The 21,116-nt window shown below is 40.8% G+C and overlaps 1 protein-coding gene and 1 long non-coding RNA gene across 2 annotated transcripts; both read right to left on the bottom strand.

The window, feature by feature from the left end:
* Positions 1–20: 20 nt before the first annotated feature.
* LOC149098401 (osmotic avoidance abnormal protein 3-like) lies at positions 21–13,068 on the bottom strand. Its single transcript, XM_089278577.1, has 5 exons — positions 12,727–13,068; positions 6,003–6,903; positions 4,549–4,786; positions 2,550–2,899; positions 21–2,406 (listed from the first exon to the last, which is right to left on the bottom strand). The coding sequence occupies exons 2-5, from the start codon at positions 6,888–6,890 to the stop codon at positions 1,219–1,221; spliced, it is 2,664 nt and encodes an 887-aa protein (XP_089134703.1). The 5' UTR covers positions 6,891–6,903; positions 12,727–13,068; the 3' UTR covers positions 21–1,218.
* Positions 13,069–13,662: 594 nt separating this feature from the next.
* On the bottom strand, positions 13,663–20,278 carry LOC149098400 (uncharacterized). The gene is made up of 3 exons (XR_016203953.1): positions 20,135–20,278; positions 15,170–15,367; positions 13,663–13,839 (listed from the first exon to the last, which is right to left on the bottom strand). It is a non-coding gene; the product is annotated as an uncharacterized LOC149098400 (long non-coding RNA).
* Positions 20,279–21,116: the final 838 nt, after the last annotated feature.

Raw genomic sequence — 21,116 nt, 5'->3', positions numbered from 1 at the left:
AAATTTGGAATTATAACGAATGCACACACAATCTTTATTTGTGTAAACCATCAGAATATTACATATATCACTCTAGACGAAAGCACGACCTAAGAATTGTGGCCTATTGAACTTATGGGATTTAGAGTCCATATGAGAACAAAATAAATGTAGTCAAAGGGTTGCTGATGATACAGCAGAGGTTGCCTGATAAGTTCAAAGTACAAATGCGGCTTGATGGCATAGCCGCAACTGTACTAAAAAGGTCACATGAATTCGCCCCCAAACTCACAAGCTTTCACTTCACAACTATCTAAGTTAATCTGATTGGAAAACGGCAGTTGTAGCATTTGAGAAATTCACTGCGTCGAGTCAAAAAAACATTGAATTTTTTTTCAAAAGTTCTAAAACAATGAACTGTACAAGTATGGAGACAAGGGACCTAAAGGACATGAATGAAGCAAAATAGTTTTGAAAAATTTAGATTACGATTAAGAGCCAGAAGCGCAAAACATTGTGTCACAGACTTCGTATTATTCTTGGGTTCAACTTTTAAACGCGCTGCTTCATCTACAATAGACGCATTACGTTTTTCTTTTTTTTTTTTTTCAACATTGACTGAAACCTAAAGAAACCCCAAAGTCATGACCATTCAACACAGGTGAAATTATTATACATAATTTACAACTTCTTTGAATGTACAATCCCGTCAACCATTTTACGTGTTCATCTGCATCTGTGATAGCAGGACTGCCGGCATACCATAGATAATTTACACTGTAAGTGCATGCACTCGGAAATATATTAATTCACCAGGAACGGTACACTGAAATACACTCATAACTAGCTACACATATATAAATTAGATTTTGAGCACAACTTTTTGATTCCTTGTCGAATCTTAACTCTAACATAATAGCTCACTTGACATTTGAGGACGGACGCGGATCAAGATCTATTTCTTGGTAAAATCTGTCGGCTCTGATTCGATCGAATGTGATAAAACCAATACAAGAAGGGGCATTACAATGATTATGACTGACTTCATGTACGCATCACGCCGAGCTCTCTAGCGCTGCCTTCCATTTGTTCTTTACGCGTCTATGAAAGGGCGAGGCTAGGAATCAAATTCAACAAAACACAACAAAACAAAGATCTACCTAAACGTTACTATAAGTAATTATCACCCACGACGCGCGCGATTATTTTCAAACCTCCTAACCATTACCTGGCATTGTTCTATGACCAGTCGTCTCTCTTTCTTTCGTCTAAATTCTTGTGTTTCTTTTTCTTCTTTTCCCTTTCCCCCGGCATGTGTAGTGATTCCAATCTAACCGGTCTTCCCATAGCGGGCATCCCGCCAATACTACCTCCGCTCCCCGGGGGAAAATTGTTGTTCAACGTTCCGCTCGATCCCCCGGTACCCGGAAATCCGAGCTGCGGACGTGTTCCACCCGAGGGAGATGACTCTCGCTTGTCGTATCGTTCAAATTTGGTGTTCTCAGCTAATAACCGGTCAGCTCTTTTAGGTTTAAAATAACTCGACGCGTAATCTTCATGAGAGCTCCGCGACAAATGCTGAAGAAAACGATCCTCGCTTGGCTCCTCAGGGTACCCCCCTAAGTGTCCATTGACAACTTGTCCCTGGTTATTGACCTGGGGTCTGTTAACGGGCGATTTCAGGCCCCGGGGTGGGGTGCTTGCACCCGGCATAATCCCAGGGGTAGGAAGCGTTGTCTTTGTAATGACTAGCTCAGGGATGTTCCACTTGCCGGCTTCTTCATCCCACGTGCTCTCCGATCGAACCTTATCGATGTTGTAATAGTTACAGTCGCGTCGTATGCATGGCTGGATCTTGTCCAGAATCTGTTGTTGAAGCTTGATAATTTGCTCCTGCTTTCGAATCGTTTCTAAGTAATCTTCACGATCGCGTTCAAATTCAGTCTGCAGATCGTCTATCTCGGATTGCGCGGATTTCAATTTTCCTTCCATCTGGTTAATGACATTATTCTTTACTTTGATCTCATCTTGCAAATTGTCGTAAACTTTGACCATTATACCATCATCTTCCATCTTCTTCGCCGCCTTCGCCAGTTTCTCTCTTTGCGACAAAGCATAGTTCTTCCTCGCCTTTCTTTTCTCTTTCAATTTCTGATCGTTTTTCTTCTCACCACCAACAAACTTTTCCTGAAGTTCCTGCAGCCTTTTTACCAGCGCATCATTGGGAAGACCTTGACTTAGGAAGTGTAAATCTTCCAACCCTGGTATTAAGTTCTTGACCTCTTGAACACCCTTGATAGCCTTGCCTTGTACAGTTTGCAACATGCTCTGATCTTTGCTCGAGTCCTGCATCCCTTGAAGTGGTCCTGATACCACGTTAAACGCTGCATTTGAGCCCTCAGTCGACACAATGGAAGGCCGTTGATCCTAATAGAAAGAATGAAAGCATTTCATGTGAAGGGTCTATAGAGCGGTTACACGCACCAGCAGCTTCGATTGGCAGAGTTATCCTCATACATAGAGTTAGAGTTATGGCAGAGGTATTTTCATAGATATTTCTTTTAACTTACCAGTTCATTTGCCAATGCAATCACACTAATAGCACTGTCTGCTGGCACACCTCCCCCACCCACCCCTACAGGGGCAACTGTGGTCCCAGCTGTAGAACTCCCGTAATGCTCCTCAACATTGTGAACCTTTCTGTTATAATCATTCTTCAGCCGTTCCATTTCTTCCTGTAGCTTCTGTTTAGACATAAGTTCTGCTTCATAAGACGACTTCATATCTGCCAGTTTTGCCTCGTACTCTTTTTTGAGGTTCTCGGTTTCCATGGCAACTAAGGCAGAGTGATCCTGAGATTGAGTAGCTCGGGGCGGAGCCGCTATAGATCGAGCAGGAACAGCAGATGAACCTGCTGTAGCTGTGAAAAAAAAATTAGATGACAGCTTGAAAGAGAACATGCCCAGTTAAGCAAGTGTATATGGATTGACAACCCTGAGGCGGATCTAGGGGTGGTTTGGGGGGTTCGGTCGAACCCCCTAAATTTAAAATTTGAGACATTATAACACACTGACTTGGCCTCAGAGTGCCCGAAATCCCATTTCCGAGGACCTCGATTTTAAAAATTTTACGGCTGAGAATGCCCCCGGATCCCCCTACAGGGGATCGCCTTCAGCAGTCCGTATCTCAAACCCCCTTCTCTAAAATCCTGTATTCACCCCAGATTGGTGACCTTTGCCACTCAACAACTTTTCTCATATAAATCCTACAAATTCTTCAAATACCCAAACTCTCATCAAAACTCGAATCAAAACTTCATAGCCCAGTTGGTCAAAGGGTGCATAATGCCATCCTCTGAATAAGATGACATCCAGTGAATATAGTGTCAGAGTAAACTAAGATAGATAGATAGCGATTTTTCCAGTGGAAAGCATTATCCAACCTTCGCAAAACGAGGCCAAGTGATCTCAAAATTAGCTTTCAGTCTTACTACAATTTTATCACTCTCTCTTCCACTTCTGACATCCATTATTGTTCCACCACCATCTTGTCACATGACAGAGTGATGCAAAGAGGAAGGCGACTCAGTGAATGTTTGGATAGGGTGTTCCACTGGGACTCCGAAGCACTTATTTCACAGTGAACTGTCTCAAAAAAGACTGTTACAGTGTAGGTGGACAATTCTCTAAGGCAGAGTGCTGACTGGATTTCACTTGTTTCTCTATAACTTAACTCTCCGTAACATGGACACGTCTCAAAACCAGGCAGTTTCGTTACATGTAACTAGAGCCACACCAAAATGTGTCCGTTTAGAGAGAGTTCACTGCATACCATACTACAGTGTATTCAGCTGCATTTTACTTCTAACAAATCTGCCCAAGGAATGTTACATAAGCTTGGTCATTGATGTTTTCAGCTAGAGGGTAACTGGTTTTCACAGGCGGGCAAAACTACATGTATTTGAACTGAACTTCTTCATAAGAAAACTTTCCTCTAGATGGTCAAACCAGGTAGGCAAATTCGTTCTCACAGCCGGTCAATTTGCCCCGTACCTGACCCTTAATGAAACCTAGGGTTGTCGCTAAGCACCAGCTTCCAGCAGAATAGAGGTGATCACTGGCTGGATTTTGAAGGGCAATCACTCGGTAAAGGGCAACAAACAGTTTTTACACAGTGTAGGTTATACATATACAATCATTTGATATACAGTGTAAATCGAACCATCAAAATGAGAAGTTTGGAATAAATTCCCGACTACTTGAGTATGGATGCCACTATAACAAGTAAAATAATTGAAATAAATCTTGTTTTGAGCACTTGTTTAGTGTGTTCTCTTTCCATGTACTGCGTCCGCCATCGTGTAAACATGAAGCTTGGTAGCCTCGCATTCAAGGTGTTGCAAAAGAGCGGGGACAAAAGTTTCTTCCAGGTCTCTCGCAAAAAATGATGACTGGCTCAATGAAATTCTTAGCTGAAAGACTATTTTCTTAGTTACAACCCTGGAAACCCCTGAGAAATTACCATACATGTTTTTAAAATTAAAGCATTAAACCATTTCAAATATCACACCTGTCCCAAAGTCTGCTGGAACTGCCATCTGACCCATCAACATGGCTTTCAGTTTCTGGATTTCCTCTTGATATTCCCTGAGAAGAGCATCCTTTGGATCTTCATTGATCTTTGGCTTGTTCTTGATGTTCTTTGCACGATTTGCATAACGCAATGTACTCAGGGTCTCGTCATAGTTGTTGTCAGCTGGGCTCAGACATGCCACCATGAGTGTCTTTGTGTTTCCACCCAGTGAGTCCTGAAATAGAGAATTTACCAGTCAATTGTTGTTCTTGTTTGATTAATGGATGCATAATTGAATGAAAGGTTCGTGTATGGTCTGATTTTAAGCTTAGTGGCCGCTAACCACTAAGTACACCTGTCCGCTACAGGTGTACATGTATCTGCAGGAGTTTCACTAATGCTGTCAGCAGGAGAGCAACTGGTCTTCACAGGCAGGCAAAACTGTTTGAACTGAACTTCTTTAAGAGTAAAACTTTCAGCTACATGTACATGTAGATCGTCAACCCAGGCAGACAAAATCATTCTCACAGCTGGTCAGTTTGCCAGGTGCCCAGCCCTTCATGAAACCACTGTATCTTTGGTTTCCGAGACGTGAAATCACCATGTGATAATCTGGCCCACCCCAGCATCTACATGTACATGTACTGTACATGTAATTCCTTGGTACTCATTTACAGCACACCTGGGTGGAGAAAGGCATTGTGAGAGAAAACTAACTAACTTGACCAAAACCACGACACAATGATTCTGGCCAGGACTTGAATCCCAGGGCATTTAATCCAGAGCCTAGCACACTAACAACTAGACTGTAGTTGCATCTACCACTAATTGAGATAAGATGTTCTTAAATTCAGGCCAGGTTTATCACCTCCACTGCACTGGTTAACAGCCTGTCATAGTGTGTTGTAAACAACGTTTTACAAGTATATTGGTTCTTTGACAATATACTGAGTCCATCTGTACTACTTCTTTACGACCTTGGACTCAGCCATGAGCTACATGCATATACACAACAGTCTAACCACAAACAGATTAGGCCAAGTCTCCAGCCATGGGTGTTTTGGTGTGCACGCGATCCTCCCCAACTTCCCGGCTGGGCACTGTGGGGATAAACAGGATTGCGGGTGCACCGAAACACCCACAGCTGGAGACTGAGCCTTCATACAGATTTGCTAAATTAAGATATATCTACATGTATAGTACACCTAAAATAGCCCAGCCCTGGGTTGTTCGAAAGGTAGATAACACAATCCACCAGATAAATCGCTATCCAGTGGATAACCTGGTTTGTTTTCTTAACACATACCCACTGGACAGTGATTTAGCCAGTGGATAACCTTATCCAGCCTTCACATAACTGGGGCCGGTTTGGTTTAGGGGCAGATCTCTGCAAACATTTCAGACCACCAACATTGGTGCAAAATAAAGCACTTCTAGCAACTTCCACTTACCTGGAGCAGTCTGGTTAACTTGGAGTCACGATAAGGAATGTGAGTTGACTTTCCATCTACCAAAGCAGATATTACATTACCCAATGCTGACAACGACAAGTTAATCTTTGTGGCCTCCTTGAGCCGATCACCCGTAGCACCAGTCTTGGATTGCCTCTCGCTTCCGGCCAAGTCCACAAGGTTAAGTTTACCAGCTCTAATGTGCTCGCCGCTCTCATCTGCTGTCTCCATGATCTCTATGTTAATCGTGAAAATTGAATGTGATCTTGATGAGTCAGCATTCATGAGAGTAGCGCCAACTGATCGGTTTTTACTCCCGAGATCCATAACCTTCTCCATTTCAGGTACACTGTGAACAGGGTGAAGAGTGAGGTCCTTCACATAGACCCCCCTTTCAGGATGCTCCTTCAGTTCCAACTTGGATTTATGATCCTTGCCGAGAAGGTCCCTGATTTCTTCATTGTAAATCTCTAGGTACGACGCATGAACCAGGAACTTCATATTCTCAGCAACTTGAATGGCATCAAAGATGTGCTCAAATGCCCGTGGGATTATACCCCTCTGTGTTGGAGGGTCAGTTATTCCCTGCATGCTGAAGGACTTTCCACAGCCTGTCTGACCGTATGCAAATACAGTACCATTGTACCCTTCTAACACGCCATCAACCAAAGGAAAACAGATATCACTGTAAATTGTTTCAGTGGTAGAGTCAATGTAATAAGCACCATCAAATGTGAACATCTTTGGAGGTTGAGTCTTATCTCCAGGTTTGCTCAAACCACACTGTCCAGTAGATGAGTCCATCTGTACTACTACTTCGCAATTTAAGTCCTTTTCGCGTTGGTTAAGAGGACGACAGCGCACAATAACTTTGACCGCTTCTGCCATAGTTCTTTCAAGGCTAAAAGATAGTCAAGAATATAAAGTCATGCCATTCAATAATGAACATGAACTGCGAAGAACATAGATGTAAAATGTGTGGTTCCAGAAAATATCCATACCCCCATCATGGAGGGAATTGGAAATTCCGGAGGGGTGGGGGGGTCAAATACCCAGGAAATTCTGGAGGGGTGGGGGGGTCAAAGACCAGGAAATTCTGGGGGGGAGGGGGTTTGGACGGTTGATTTAATTTCCAGATGCCCTTCGATTCAATACGGACTCTAAGTATCGATCTCGCTGGTCAAAAATCCTTTCTTACCTATGAAGTAGATCTTTCACATGAAAAAATAGTAGCTTGAATGCTTGTATTTGAATTGCATCATAATTTATTTGAAATAAATTCTCTTTCTTCAAAAAGCACTTTGGAAGCTAAAAAATGCCAAGAACGTGCCACTGCGTGGAAATGGCCACCATTACTTGTTACCAGTCTACATGGCATCACCATGTGGACCAGAAAGCACTGGTGACAAGCCTAGTTTGTTTTCGCATCGGACTTCAAAGCTGTAGAGTGGAAGCCAATTTCTGTAGTGAAAATTAGTCTCTTTACAAAAGTAGAAAAGATGTTGATTTTACAAACTTGACAATTTCTTATTCTTGTTTACCTGTCCATTTGTATGTAATTTTGCTGTAAGACTGGGTTTCATCGCGGGTGTGTTAGCGATCATGTTCACGATAAAAGCATGGTGTCAATTTCATCCACACTTATCAGTCCTTCAACAGAAATTGAAGTAGTCGTATAGGAAGGTAATTTGACAAGTTACCATTTTTATCTATTTTCTTTTAAAGCATGTTTAAATAAATTGCTGTATTTTTTCTTTGTGTTGATCTTCAGATGTTACAATTGAGCGAGCATAAACAGCAGTGATGTGCAATGCAGACAGTGAAGTGTTTGGGGTATTTACTTTAACTTCAACACACTTTCTTACCAAAACAATTTTTTCAGAGGGTATGGGGGGTCTACATAATACTTGTGGAAATTCCAAAGGGGTGGGGGGGGGTTACTTTTGTGTTCAAAAAAGGGAAATTCCAGAGAGGCTGGGGGGGGCTTACGTGAAATTCCCTCCGTGGTGGGGGTATGGATATTTTCTGGAACTACACAATCTATGCCAACACCCTCCAAGGAGGTTACACTGAGATGACATACCTACAGAACGATAGAGGACCAATGAGAAGGAGAACTATTAGTTTTTAAGAAGTAGACTATTTACTTTTAGTTGTTGATTACAAATAGTGTGTTGTCAACAACAAAGCCATCATTAGGGTTTATTTCGATTGTTCTTGCAGCACAAAAACATGCATAATTTCTGACACAGGGAAGGCATGTATGCATGCAAGCTGTTGCACTTATCTACACTCTAGTCTAATGCTTAAGGCCCTTGATCAATTTACTTGTATGTATAGAGCTTGATTGAGTTTTGTGATCAAGTTCACGATATATTTTTAATCATAAAAGTTGATATTTGAACATATAATGCTTGCTTTCTGGACATACATTCCACAGGACTGTTTATTTCCAAACTTTACTTACTATGATTAGTTTGATAAAGTAAACACAAAAAGTGCTATGTTTTATTACAATCAATGACTGGTTTAATTGCCAGTTCATTCAAACTCAATCCATGGGTTGAACTCTGTTGACATAACCGAGTTTGAATTTGACAAACTTTTGACCGACCACACTGCATGTTAAAACAGGACACACTAATGGCAATCCCACACCTCTTCTGAAAAAGCCTTCAGTCAAGCCATTTCATGTTATTCACTTCTAAAGAAACTGTCCACTTGTGCCATATCAGCAAGCAGGTGAAATTCTTTATACATGTTATTGTATTATCAACTTGAAACTCTACAGGTACATGACTGTACATTAACAATCAAAATGAGTCAGTGAAGCTGATATTCTAGTATTTTATTTGTGCATGCATCTTTTGCTGTCATGCTCCATCCAATAGTGTAATTCCCTACTCCACTGCGTATTAATTCACATACACACACAACCCACAATGCTTCACTCTGTTCTGAAGAAGGGACAAAGCTTAAAATGTCAGCTCACAAACTTGCTATGGCGGTTTTATCAATTTAGCAATTTATCAACTAAGCATTTGAGTCTCCTGACTCAAATTGAACATTTCTTCTGTTCTTCTTTTTATGTATACAGGTAAAACCCCGCATTACCACCACCCTGTTAATACGACCACCTCGTTATCGCAGTCACTTTATTCTGGCCCGAAAAAAGGCTCAGTCAGTCATTTTCTTATTTAAAGAACCCCTTTAATACAGCCACCCCGTTAATACGACCAATTTTCCGTGGCCTGAAGGTGGTCGTATTAACGGGGTGTCACAGTGATATGTGTATCCCCGTGATATGTGTATCCCCGCACACATATCACTAGTGATATGTGTATCCCCTCCAAAATGGCGAGCAGTGATATGTGTATCCCCCACCCCCCCTCCCCTCTACTTTAAAAAGCAATATCCTCCTTGAAAGTGCTCTCGTCGTCCGGTCGCTTACTGGACGAACGACTAACCCAAACAGGCTTCAGTAAAACACAAATCTCAATTTTTGTAGTTGAAAAAGTTTACGTATCTGCTGCTGGAATTGTGTTCTTGATCCTAACTGGTTTTCTGCGAGCAGGATATAATGAATTTAAAGTTGAACAACAAATGGATCTAGATATATTTCAATTTGAGTTTCACGGCACCGGATTTCTAGGACGATATTAATTGCGCGGTGCATTCTCACCCCTCGAGTAACGCATATTCTCCACTGTTCATCGCCTTGTTTGCATCTGAATTATTCGTGGAGTGAAACACATATCACGGCTTCGACCCGATCGCCATAAAATGATTAGTGGCACTCGTGTATCCCCTGCACCCGCTTTTCAGTTCGACTTTTTGTAAGATATGTAAAGTCTCAAGCTGTATACATTGCTATACTGCGAATATTGCTAGCACGTTTCACAATATTCGACGTTCATTCTTCGGCAGTTAGCCTAGATTACGGCTGTCTTCAGGGGATACACATATCACTGCGCCATGTAATAATTAGTGATATGTGTATCCCCTGCATGCGGTCGGCAACGGTGTACAACCGAGGTCAGTGAAACTCCAGAAATCCCAAGCTACGAATAAATGCCTTGTGTGAATATTTCTAGCAAGCCAGTTTTGACAATGCAAATGTTATGGGCATTTTTCTTCTTGGGTAGAAAGCCAAGGGACCGTTCATTTTTTATGAGGGAGGGGGGGCTGGTGGGATTTGGGAAGCACCATTTAAAAATCACATGACCCCCCCTCAGCTTACCAATTTTTTCACATGCCCCCCCCCCTTATAGCGGTCATTTTTTGGGATGACCCCCCCCCCCAAAAAATTGAACAAACAATATTTAGATTTCAACTTTTTAAATATTTCTCTATTATCCCCCTACTTCACGTTTTGTGCTCACTGTGAAGACAATATTTACAATCCCTATACTACAGAGAGCTGTTGTTTGAAAAACAAATCAAAAGAAAGAGAAGTCAATTTCGGATCTCCTAGTTATGGCTCGCCCTGAGCGTGTGGCACTTGGCCTCTCATTGGCATCTCCCTCATCTGAATTGATGAATGCCCACAGTTTTAATGTAAAACAGATCAAATGTATAGAAGCTAAGTTGATGAAGGTCACGCAGGACATGGAAGCACTAGGAAATAAGAAGAGCAATTATAACAGCATATTCAAGGGCATACTCAAACAGCACATCAACAAAAGGAGAAGGAAAAAAGAAAACCGCAGAAAGTCAAATGAAAGAAAGAGGAAGCGGACTGAAAACAACGTCCAACGAGTTTATGGAATCTGTGTTGGAAACCCGCTAGGAAATGATCTTCCACAATGCCTTGTGTACCCTCCTAGAACGGCCGTCCCGGAGGGGTGTATTAAAGTTGAGGATGTTGCCACGTCGTTATTTAGAAAAGATGGGCCATACATTGCACAGCTCTTGGAAGGGAATTATTTCACCAATGCTGCAAGAAGCAGAATCACCACCAACCTTGAGCAGGAAGTCAGAGATTATGTTTACACCTTCATGTACCCTGAAGAGTACACTCTGACGGAAAGCATTGCTGCTTCTTGCAGCATCGGTGAAAGAGACTCCTATAGCAGCACAAGCGGCGATGAAGAACTCGACGACAGCGAAGATGAAGATGAGTCCCAGTGAAAGTTGCACTCGAAAATAACAGTGTTAAGTACTTCTTCTCAGTAGCTACAAATGCTTTTTTGTCGCCAAACGTTTTTTTAAAGCAGAAGGAAAGTTTGTAATAAATTTGTATCCTGCCTTCTATGTTTATTCTATAGCAATTTTTTTGATATTCAAACATTATGCCATTTTAAAGTTTTACTAAAATATTTCACGTGACCCCCCCTTTTTCCCTTATTTTTTTGGGATGGCCCCCCCTCGAAAGCCATTTTTTTTCGCATGCCCCCCCCCCAAATCCCACCAGCCCCCCCTACCTGATAAAAAATGAACGGTCCCCAATATAACAGCTGTGTCCATGGGGATACACATATCACTAGTTCATGAAATAATCAGTGATATGTGTATCCCTTATTATCCTGTGCACGCATGCACGCGTTTTTAATGGAATTATCGAGTTTCAAACTTCAGTGAACCCAAGCCGTGTAAAAACGTCGGGTGCTAATATTGCCTGCAGTTTTGACAAGGTTGATGCGCTATATTATAACAGTTGTGTTTCTGGGGATACACATATCACTGCGCCATGAAATAATTAGTGATATGTGTATCCCCTGCACGCGATTTCAGTTTAGATATTTAAACATTCAAGTTGCAAACTCCGCAAACCTCAACCTGGGTATAAACGTCATAGCGAGTAAGCAGCCAGCACGTTTCGGCAATAATTGGCCATTTTCTTCGATCAGGTAGATAGCCAATCTAACGGCTGTGTTTAGGGGATACACACTGAGATCACTGCGCCATGAAATAATTAGTGATATGCGTATCCGCTGTTCGAAGTTTTAGTCAGATATACAATCGAGTCGGTTGGAACTCAACCAAACTCAAGAAATCCTAATCTGCTCCGTTGGGCGCGAATTCATTTCTGGTTTCTTCTACTCTTTACAGCGCTCGTCGGAACCTCGCAACCGAGTCGCCATTTTGTTCGTTGAATGTCCAGGCGCGTATCAGTGTTTTGTGTATCCCCACGGGGGATACACATATCACTAGTGATATGTGTGCGGGGATACACATATCACGGGGATACACATATCACTGTGACAGGGGTTCCGCATCAAACGTGAAAAAAGTTGTCGTTTCGACCAAAAAAAAAGTTGAAAAAAGTTATCCTGCTAATGAAGGCTCTGTGAAGGTCAGGACACATATTTCGCTTTAGCACTACTGCAGGACCCGGAACAAGATTGGTGATTGGTTAATATTTCTCAGAATTGTTGTATCCGAGTTCAGGTCAAGGATGATTAATAATTTAGTATGCCGCACCGATAAGAATTTATTTAGTTTTACGCAGAGCACAGGATCGAGAAAGATAAGCTTAAAACATTTCAGATTTTCCTTCTACAACTATAAGGCTAGAAGAACAATTAAGAAATAATTTTTGGAATTTGAACAAACGTAAGAATTTTGCTGTTATAACGTAAGCTTGACCTTAATTTCCACCTGGCGAATGATCATGCAAACAGTGCAGTCCATGGCAAACAACCGAAACATGTAAACAAAATTAGGGAAATAGAGCCCTCGAGCGCCCGATATTCTGAATTAAGCACCGTTTAACTCAACTTACCTGGAATGGCAATCAATTGTGTCACCTCTTTAGTTTCGCTAGATGTGTGTTTTTTTTGTTCTGGTACTGCCAAGCTAAGGGTGAAAACTGATGAATACTTCCTTCGTCCTTCGACGAACCGGCACTGTCATGCTGAGAACATAACTGTTCATGTGTAGACTTTACGTGCGAATCAAACCACGATCCTTACTAAAATCATCACTCGCATACAGTGAAAGCTGTTTGTGAAGTTGCTGTCCTTAGTGTAGTGATAAGTTAGTTAGTACAAGCGAAGAAGCGCGGAGAACTTCAGATTTCGTCTTCGACTGCGACCGCCATCTTCCTAAGTAATGACGTTTTTAGCCTTATTTGGAGCCGGTTTGTATTAGTTGCTACCATGGCAACTGTTCCCGCGAAATCTCAAACTAAGGCACGCATGGCGTGCAAAAGACAATAGAAAGGAATTATTAAACCTACTGCATCAGCGATCAACCATTAAGTTCATAAACGAGAATTAGCCTGAATCACCACATTTGGCAACTTTTTCTTTGATGGCCGGTCAACGAGTAAACGATCAAACCAGCTTGCGCTCAAACGACACTCGAGCGCGAGGAGTTGCATTGACATGTGAGGCCCCTGGGCAACTCTCCTCGTGTGAACTAACTGTTTTCGTGAAATATATATCTAGTCGCAGGGGAAAATGTCTTTTGCAATTTTGACAGTCATCCGATTAAGAGATTACTGAGATAGAGGATAAATGAAAAATTGACGGAATAAAGGATATTCACAGTAAATGGTTTGAACCCAGGAGTATCAGTAGTAGGAGTATCAGGAGTATCGTCCAGGTGAGTGTAGTACACTCACCCGGACGATCACACTATACGAACTAAAGGATATTCAGGAGAAAATTAGCCGGATTCTTTTTTAATTGGAATTAACGGGACTGTGACGGTATAATTAACAGGATATGGAACATTTATTTGCTATCAATACAATACATTTCACGTAAGTATATTCCGACTTAAGCTACAACTTGGCGAAGCCTCAGTTCAATTAAACCTCAGTAGTCATCATCATAACTATAGCCATTAAAAAAATTAGTTGCCTCCATCTTGCCAAGTTCTGGTCTAGAAACTGTGAAGAAGAAAAAAACGATTAGAACATTCTGTTAACACAGTTTACTACCTGTTTTGAAAAACTATTCATATTCAAAAACAACAGTTTCACCGGCTCTGTATGCCTTTTGAGATGGGCTCGAAGTCCCGGTCGGGGTACTCCCAGAAAAATTGAGTGAGGGTGTGCGGCCCGCTTCCCAAAACCTTATCCCATTTATGACCAAAATCTGCTATTTTTTCTAACCTTTTTATGACCTGACCAATTAAAACTCGATATCCTGTATATGACCGTTGCGGCTGGCACAGTTGCCCTAAACATAATATATGAAGGGCTTTGTTGATGACATGGTCTTATCGATAATGATGAAAAAGTAGCTTCTCCTAAAAGAACATACCCAGTGCAAGACAAGAGTGCTAAATCCATACCCTATTCATGACCAAAATGGCCAAAATTGATACCCTATTAATGACCAGAATGGCTGAAAACCATATCCTTTGGGGCCGCACATACCCATATAACCCATATAAGGGAGTACCCCCTTACCCCCGGGGCTCGAAACACAGTTACGGTCGGCACACAATAGGGAACATGTTGAGAGGACTTGAAGCGGTGTCACGTGGCAGCGATATTTTCTTTATGTGGCATGACCGTTTTTACTGAAAAATTATATGTTGCGGAGATAAAATTTAATTTTTGTTCCCGCAACATGCCGGTGCATAAAATTCGACCAGCTGGTTTGAATCTGTGCGTCATGAAACCAGGACAAAATGACCTCATTTTTCAATGTCGCTTCGTGAGTGTCAGCTTGCGTATGGTTCCTGCAGCATGCGCCCTAATATATAAGATCATTCAATCGACATTCATTATTTCGTCATTTGACTTTGAAAAGATCGGTTTCTCATTCTCTGACTCAGGCAAACCGTTCCATTCATCAGTGAGGTGTTTATTAAGATGGTTTTGACGGGGTCATAGTATTCCTTCCCGGTTCGTGACAGGCTGACTCGCTTTCCAGCCCATTCCACAAACACGTTGGAGTTGGACACAGTGGCGGATCTAGGGAAGGAGGATGGGGGCCCGGGCCCCCTTATTTTGGGTAAAAAAGAATCGCAGAAGAAAGAAAAGCCGGCATGGCAAGCAAAAAAAAAAAAAACGGCCCCCCTTAGCTCAAGGTCTGAATACCCCCCCCCCCCCCCACTTAAGCTCAAGGTCTGGATCCGCCACTGGGATAAGAATTTAATTAACGGATTTTAGAACTGAGGCATATACAGGAAATAACAAATTCAATTCATTTTCGGTCCCTTTTATCTTCCATCATCCAACAGTAACTCGAGATGTAAAAATCATATACCATGTACGCTCCTCTTTCGGCGCCTCAATTCGAGCGCTTCTATCTTCTCTTCCCTCTCGTCCCTTTTCTCATGTTGTTCTTCCATTTTCTCATGTACTTTCTCCATGTAAGATCCACGGCGTTCCTGCGCCAAGATGTGACTTAACAAGAACAACATCAACGCGAGGGATAGAAGATAAAGTCCTCTGGCCATATATACTTGAAAATGTAAACAAACAATCTTTTTATTATCGTAAATTATAACTAAGCTATCCTCTAAAGTATTTTATAACCATGGCCACCGCAAGTAAGTAAGCCAGTGATTAAGTCAGTCAGTCAGTCAGTCAGTTAGTCACACAGTCAAACAGTCAGTCAGACAGTCAGTCAGACAGTCATTCAGTCAGTCAGTCAGTCAGTCAGTCAGTCAGACTTAAGTCAGTCAGTATGTAAGAACTTTAATATTGTGCCGAATCATTTCCTTGAGGTTCGATGAAAATTCATTGACTGATAATTTATTTCGTCGGCCACGAAGAGGGGTTTAATAAAGCTCAAGCCACGTACAGAGAAAATCAGTAACCCACTTAAATCTGCACGCTAGTCTCGTAACTTTATCACTCTACAGTAAATGGTTAGGAACTAAAATTTGTTATTTGCAATATAAACGTAAATTTACGTGATTCCTTTAGACTTATAGCCAACTCACGAAACAAATAAAACACTGAAGACTATCTCGTCATAAGGTGCATGCGGCCCGGCTCAGATCAATGAGAATTTTAAAAATTTCGAGTTTTGGTTTTTGAGAAGGGAAGAAATCCGGAGAACACAGAGCAATAAAAAAAAAACCTCGGAACGAGAACGAGAAGCAAGCCACATATGACGCCAGGCCTAGCGATCACTCTCAATAACTCACTGCGGCGGAACTCTATTTAACGAACCCGCTTGAAGTAGTTGCCAAAATGTTTTTTATTTTTATTTCAATTAGCTTCCAGAATTGTTTTCCTGTTCAGTTTACCAACAATTCTGGCCTAATTTTCCTACTGACATGTTTACTCAGCTGGCGCAAGATGGTTTTTATTAACCTTAATCAGTTCCTCCGATAAGTTTGAATAAATCGTCCCTAAATTTCTTTTCGTTTGTGACTGAGACATTCTATTATGCGCGATCGGTTTGATAAAGAAATTTGAGTTTGATCTCTCTTGTCAATTACGAGCTTATGCTTCGAAACCTTAACTCCTCCTCTTGAAGGCGCAAATAGCTGCTATTGAAACTTGGCTTTCCCCATCAACTTTGTAGACAACAATCTTAGAATTAGAAGCACATGAATTGGTTTCGGAATGGTGCGCCCGATTTGACAACTAGTGATAAGGACTATTTATTATACTTTGAAGTCCTCAATCACTATTTTGTTGAGCTGCAGATAATTCCTGATATTCTGTCAACTTCCGACGCGGTCGCGTAAAGATCCGTAAATACAGAGACTATTTGTCACCTACAAAGGGCAGTCGCAAAGCTACAAAGTTTTTCCTTATCGATCGCATTTCAGATGTAAACAATGTTTCGGATAATGTTAGCCAGTGTTAACGCGAAACAAACGAAAAAATGTTCAGACCAAATTGGCTGCATCTATACCTTAACGTTCAGTTACTTTCTAGGTTCTCTGTAAAGATATATACTAAAAAAAATAGGTCCGCAATGCGTACTTGCGGTCTTGTGCTTAGTTTTATTCCTTTCGGTTGGAAGACCTTGGAATGCTGTTTTCAAATGTCATTATCTGGGAGTTGAATTGCTACAGGTAAGAAGGTATACATAACAAGTCGTTATAATCTTTAAGTGGGAAATGTATGGCAGAATACCGTTTACTTACTTACTTTATCCTCTAATAATAATTATCTATTTAGCTCTTAGTCCTAATGGGACATAACACAGCAACAACCTCTCAATTTAGCCCTATTTTGTGCAATGTCCCATGTGAGGTTTAACTCTCTGAACTTGGCACTGTTTCCACATGTCAAGTGAACTGTAGTATCAAGAGGTTTTGCTGCTGTAATGACTAAGCCTCTTTAAATACACAACAACATCAACAACTGAGCACCGCAGGGTTGTCAGCTGTTTTTTTTTTTTTTTTTGAGTAGCGGGTTCCATCCAAAAAGTAGGCGGTTTGCGTGAAAAACATGCCACAAAGCGGCTAGTTAAATTAAGACGCGCGCTGTGTATCGTTTGGGAAGAGTATGAGAGGGGGTTGCCCCCCCCCCCCCCGCCACTGGGAAGATGTTTGAAAAGTAATTCCCCGAGATGCAATGTGGGGCTTCTTTCAGCTAACTTTGTGTACATTCAGTGTTGATGATTTTCCCACTCTTAATTATTGTTATTCTCCAACCCAGTGTTCGTATAAACGTCACGGCAAAAAGGTTAGGGAGGATTTACTCACTCAAGCAAATCGCTCCAAAAACAAAAAAGTAGAAGATTACGATAATGAGTAGAAATTTTTCATTTAAGTTTCGCCTGCCTTACTAGGGTCTTGTTTTTTTCTTGATACAATGTAAATTGCACTTGCACCGTTACTTTGCACATTGTATCCCTAAATTGGCTGCCTGCTAATGACAGACTTTACTTGATGAATGCCATAATGATCTTTAAAGGTGTTAATAAACTCTTGCCTGAGTACTTAATTGAGAAATTTACTCTGCGCTCACAAATTCACACCAGAAATACTAAACAACACGGTCAACCGAACATTTTAAGGTGCCGTCGAACCACCGGACAGCGGTCCTTCACCTACCGTGGTACTAGGCTCTGGAATAATATAAGAGACGATGTTAAATCTTCAGACTCTGTCAATGTTTTTAGGAAAAGAATTGTTCACCTACTTTTTGTGATTAATTATGAATTTGTAAAAAGTAAATCCAATCCATTGTATCTCACTAATTTTTTGATGCATATTTATGGCCTTAGTTATTTGGTTATCGTTACAGTTATTTTAGTATGACAGTTATGTAGTCTTGTAACCGCAAAACCCTGGTAGGGAGTTGCAATAAAGTATGTATCATATTTGTATGTATTGTATCTCTACTGTATTGTATTTGTATTTTGTGCATAAGGAGGCAATAAAAATACCTTTTCATCTTTTTCTTCTTGGACTTATTTTACAAAGTGTACTTATTATACAACTGTCTTTTTCAAAAAACTTAAAAACTCATTGAGAATAAAATCTCATCAAGAGCCTAAAAAAGAAATTACCATTTTACTACAGCAGGAGCTTCCCTGGCGATAAAATTTGGCAATTATGCACACAGAAATCCACGGCTTTGAAATGTTCGATATTTTGGCGCATTCTTGGCTTTATCTCATATAAAATTTAATTTGAAAATAAAGTTATTCCAAGTTTCTTTCATATTTTAACCTCATATTCCGAATTTTAGGCTTTTTTCAATAGCGAACGTGCTTCTAAATTAAATATTCTGTGTTTACCCGATGATTGATATGGTTATATTGTATCATTTTTGTGTGTTTATAAATTTAGAAAATTAGTATATCGCTTCAAAAAATGGAAAGGAGTATGTTATTTCCATTAAAGTAAGGGATAGTTTAGACTGAAGTAATTCTGCAGTTTTATGACGGATAAGCCAGTTTCCGCCGACAGCCTTGGATGTTAATACTTGCGTAAATAAATCTACTTCTCTCATTACAGTAGCACTTAACTGGGGGGGAAAAAGCACTACAGTCCTATTTATTGCAGTGTCATTTGAACAGAACGAAAACTCAACTTTTACCAGACTATTCTAAGATACTTTATCCTGTATTTTCGTTTCAGAAAATGATTCGCTGAGGTGTAGAACATTTTAGAGCTAATTTTAAATCAGTTTCGATTCTTGTCAAACACTTTTCAGCAAATACTTTATTCCCTCCGATCCAATTTGGGTTCAAACAAATTAATAACTGAACGATTTTATTTCCATTTTATTTCTCCAATATCACACCCAGGTCTAACCTACTAGCATTCGGAGTACGCGGCGCAGGTTTCGAGAATGCGCCGATCGCCGGCTTATTTTGACAACCCTGTTAGCTGGCTTCTGGAATAAACCCGCACCGGATCTCAAGCCAATGAATGTGGGCTTGCGAAAGCGGATTAGATATGTTGGCTTGCGTGAGAAAACAACTCCTGTATCGCAGAGGAAACTCACTCCAACACCCAAATGAAATAACAAAGAACAACCAAGGCAGACATAAGGCAGTGAGTGCAGTTAATTGTCGAAATGAAATCATAAACAGCACGACAGAGCGATTTTGAGATAGAAATAACTTACCCTGAAAAATTACAACTAATTTGCGAGGGAAAGCTCCTCTAAATTTTCACAAAACAGGTAAAACGGCTGCAATTACACAACAACAACGCTACGCCAAAAGCAATGGCCGACGTAACTCGCAATTACTAGTACCCAGTCTACCTGTCAGACTATTTATACTCCCGGAGGTCTGTCACGTGTCATCTCGTCCTCAAAATGTCGACTGACTGACTGACTGACAATCAAGATCTGCCTCTGACTTAGGGGTCTTTATGGATGAAACGCATAAGACCCCAAAAATTGTTGAATTCGCGTATTTGGTGATATCTAGGAAAATCAAGCTTTTTTTTCCCCAGTCAGTGATAAAGGTCATACGGCTGGCCCAAGCCTTTCGGAATCGGCTAATGACACGGCAATCCAATAATTATTTATTATCCGAAGATAAAATCAGATTGATCAGTTAACTTCTTTCCAATTTTTGTCGAAGCTAGCGTAATTTTCGAAAACGTTCTATTTAAAACCAAACTGAAACTGAAGTACAGTAACTCGAAATGTTTCCAGAACAAACCCAGTATTTTTCCGGGAAGGTGAAAAACAATGCTAGCTAGCCGAATAATATTTCTAACATTTCGAATTAGGCAATAACAAATTCGCTTGTAAATACATCACTTTTCAGTCGACATGGCCAATTTAAGAAACTTACCTTTTAACTGCGTAAAAATCCTTTCAAAAGTTGCCCTTTTCTCAATAATTTTATGAAAGAGGCAGCGATTTTTCTGGTTTATCGTTAAACATGTACTCAGACACCTGCTTATTAAAACAGCCGTCACGATCGATACAATTATTGGGTATATAACCAGTTTTCGGTTTTGAATTAGTTCTTTTTGGTTCTCAAGGGCTATGCCAATATTGTGTTTCCTGTTTCCTGAAAAAGGCATTTTTAAAACTGCGTAAGCTTGTCATATTAAAATGTATTTTTGTTAGGTTAGGATTAATTTAACTTCTGCTTTTCAAACCGTGTGAAATTAATATTCGGCTTGACAAAGCTTCGTTAAAGGCTTAGCTTCGTTAGTCGAAGCCAAGTCGATCACTCGTTGAACGGTTTTTTTTTTGTTTCTGTATTGATTTTTTTGAAATGCTTAAGTTTTCAACCTGACATCGCCTATTGTAAACACAATCAAATTGAAAATCGTAATGAGAATAATTTTCTTCTTTGCATTTGCTGTTTGCATTTTTGCTTCTAGAAAATGTAATCCTTGGGGGTGGTTGAACGTAGGGGTTAGGTAGCCTATACAGCTCGGCCTAGTCCCCACGCGTTCTGGGCCCGAGGAGTCTGGGGTTTGCGCGGATAGCAAGGAAATAAAGAACGCCTTGGGACTAGGCTCTATACAGCCCATACACGCGAGCAGTGGGATCAGCCTTTTGACCTGTTGGTTGGTGTTCAAATTTACTGTTAAGCATTGAAATAAACTGTACACCGAGGACTGCCTACGGTTTTTTCAGCCTTACTACCTTCACATCATATTACAGGACTTTGAGTGAGAAAGACTCCATTATTTGAGGGTAGGGTCATTCTATGCAAGCCCCGCTGAGCTTTTGACAAAATATTTCAAAAGTTCTGAATTTTCATAATTCTGTAAGACTTTCAATCCAGTAAGCTGTTCCATACTAGCTCTTCAATACTC

The sequence above is a fragment of the Orbicella faveolata genome, unplaced genomic scaffold (assembly GCF_042242905.1).
Source record: "Orbicella faveolata isolate gen_17 unplaced genomic scaffold, um_ofav_v1 contig_46, whole genome shotgun sequence".
Classification (NCBI taxonomy): Eukaryota; Metazoa; Cnidaria; class Anthozoa; order Scleractinia; family Merulinidae; genus Orbicella; species Orbicella faveolata.
The sequence above is the reverse complement of the archived record's forward strand: the minus strand, read 5'-3'. Positions and strand labels throughout refer to the sequence as shown.

Coding starts and splice junctions, on each gene's coding strand:
- LOC149098401 (XM_089278577.1), bottom strand. CDS start 6,890: ATGGCAGAAGCGGTCAAAGTTATTGTGCGCTGTCGTCCTCTTAACCAA. Junction 4,787..6,002: donor AGTTAACCAGACTGCTCCAG/GTAAGTGGAAGT, acceptor TCTCTATTTCAG/GACTCACTGGGTGGAAACAC. Junction 2,900..4,548: donor TCCAGCAGACTTTGGGACAG/GTGTGATATTTG, acceptor TTTTTTTCACAG/CTACAGCAGGTTCATCTGCT.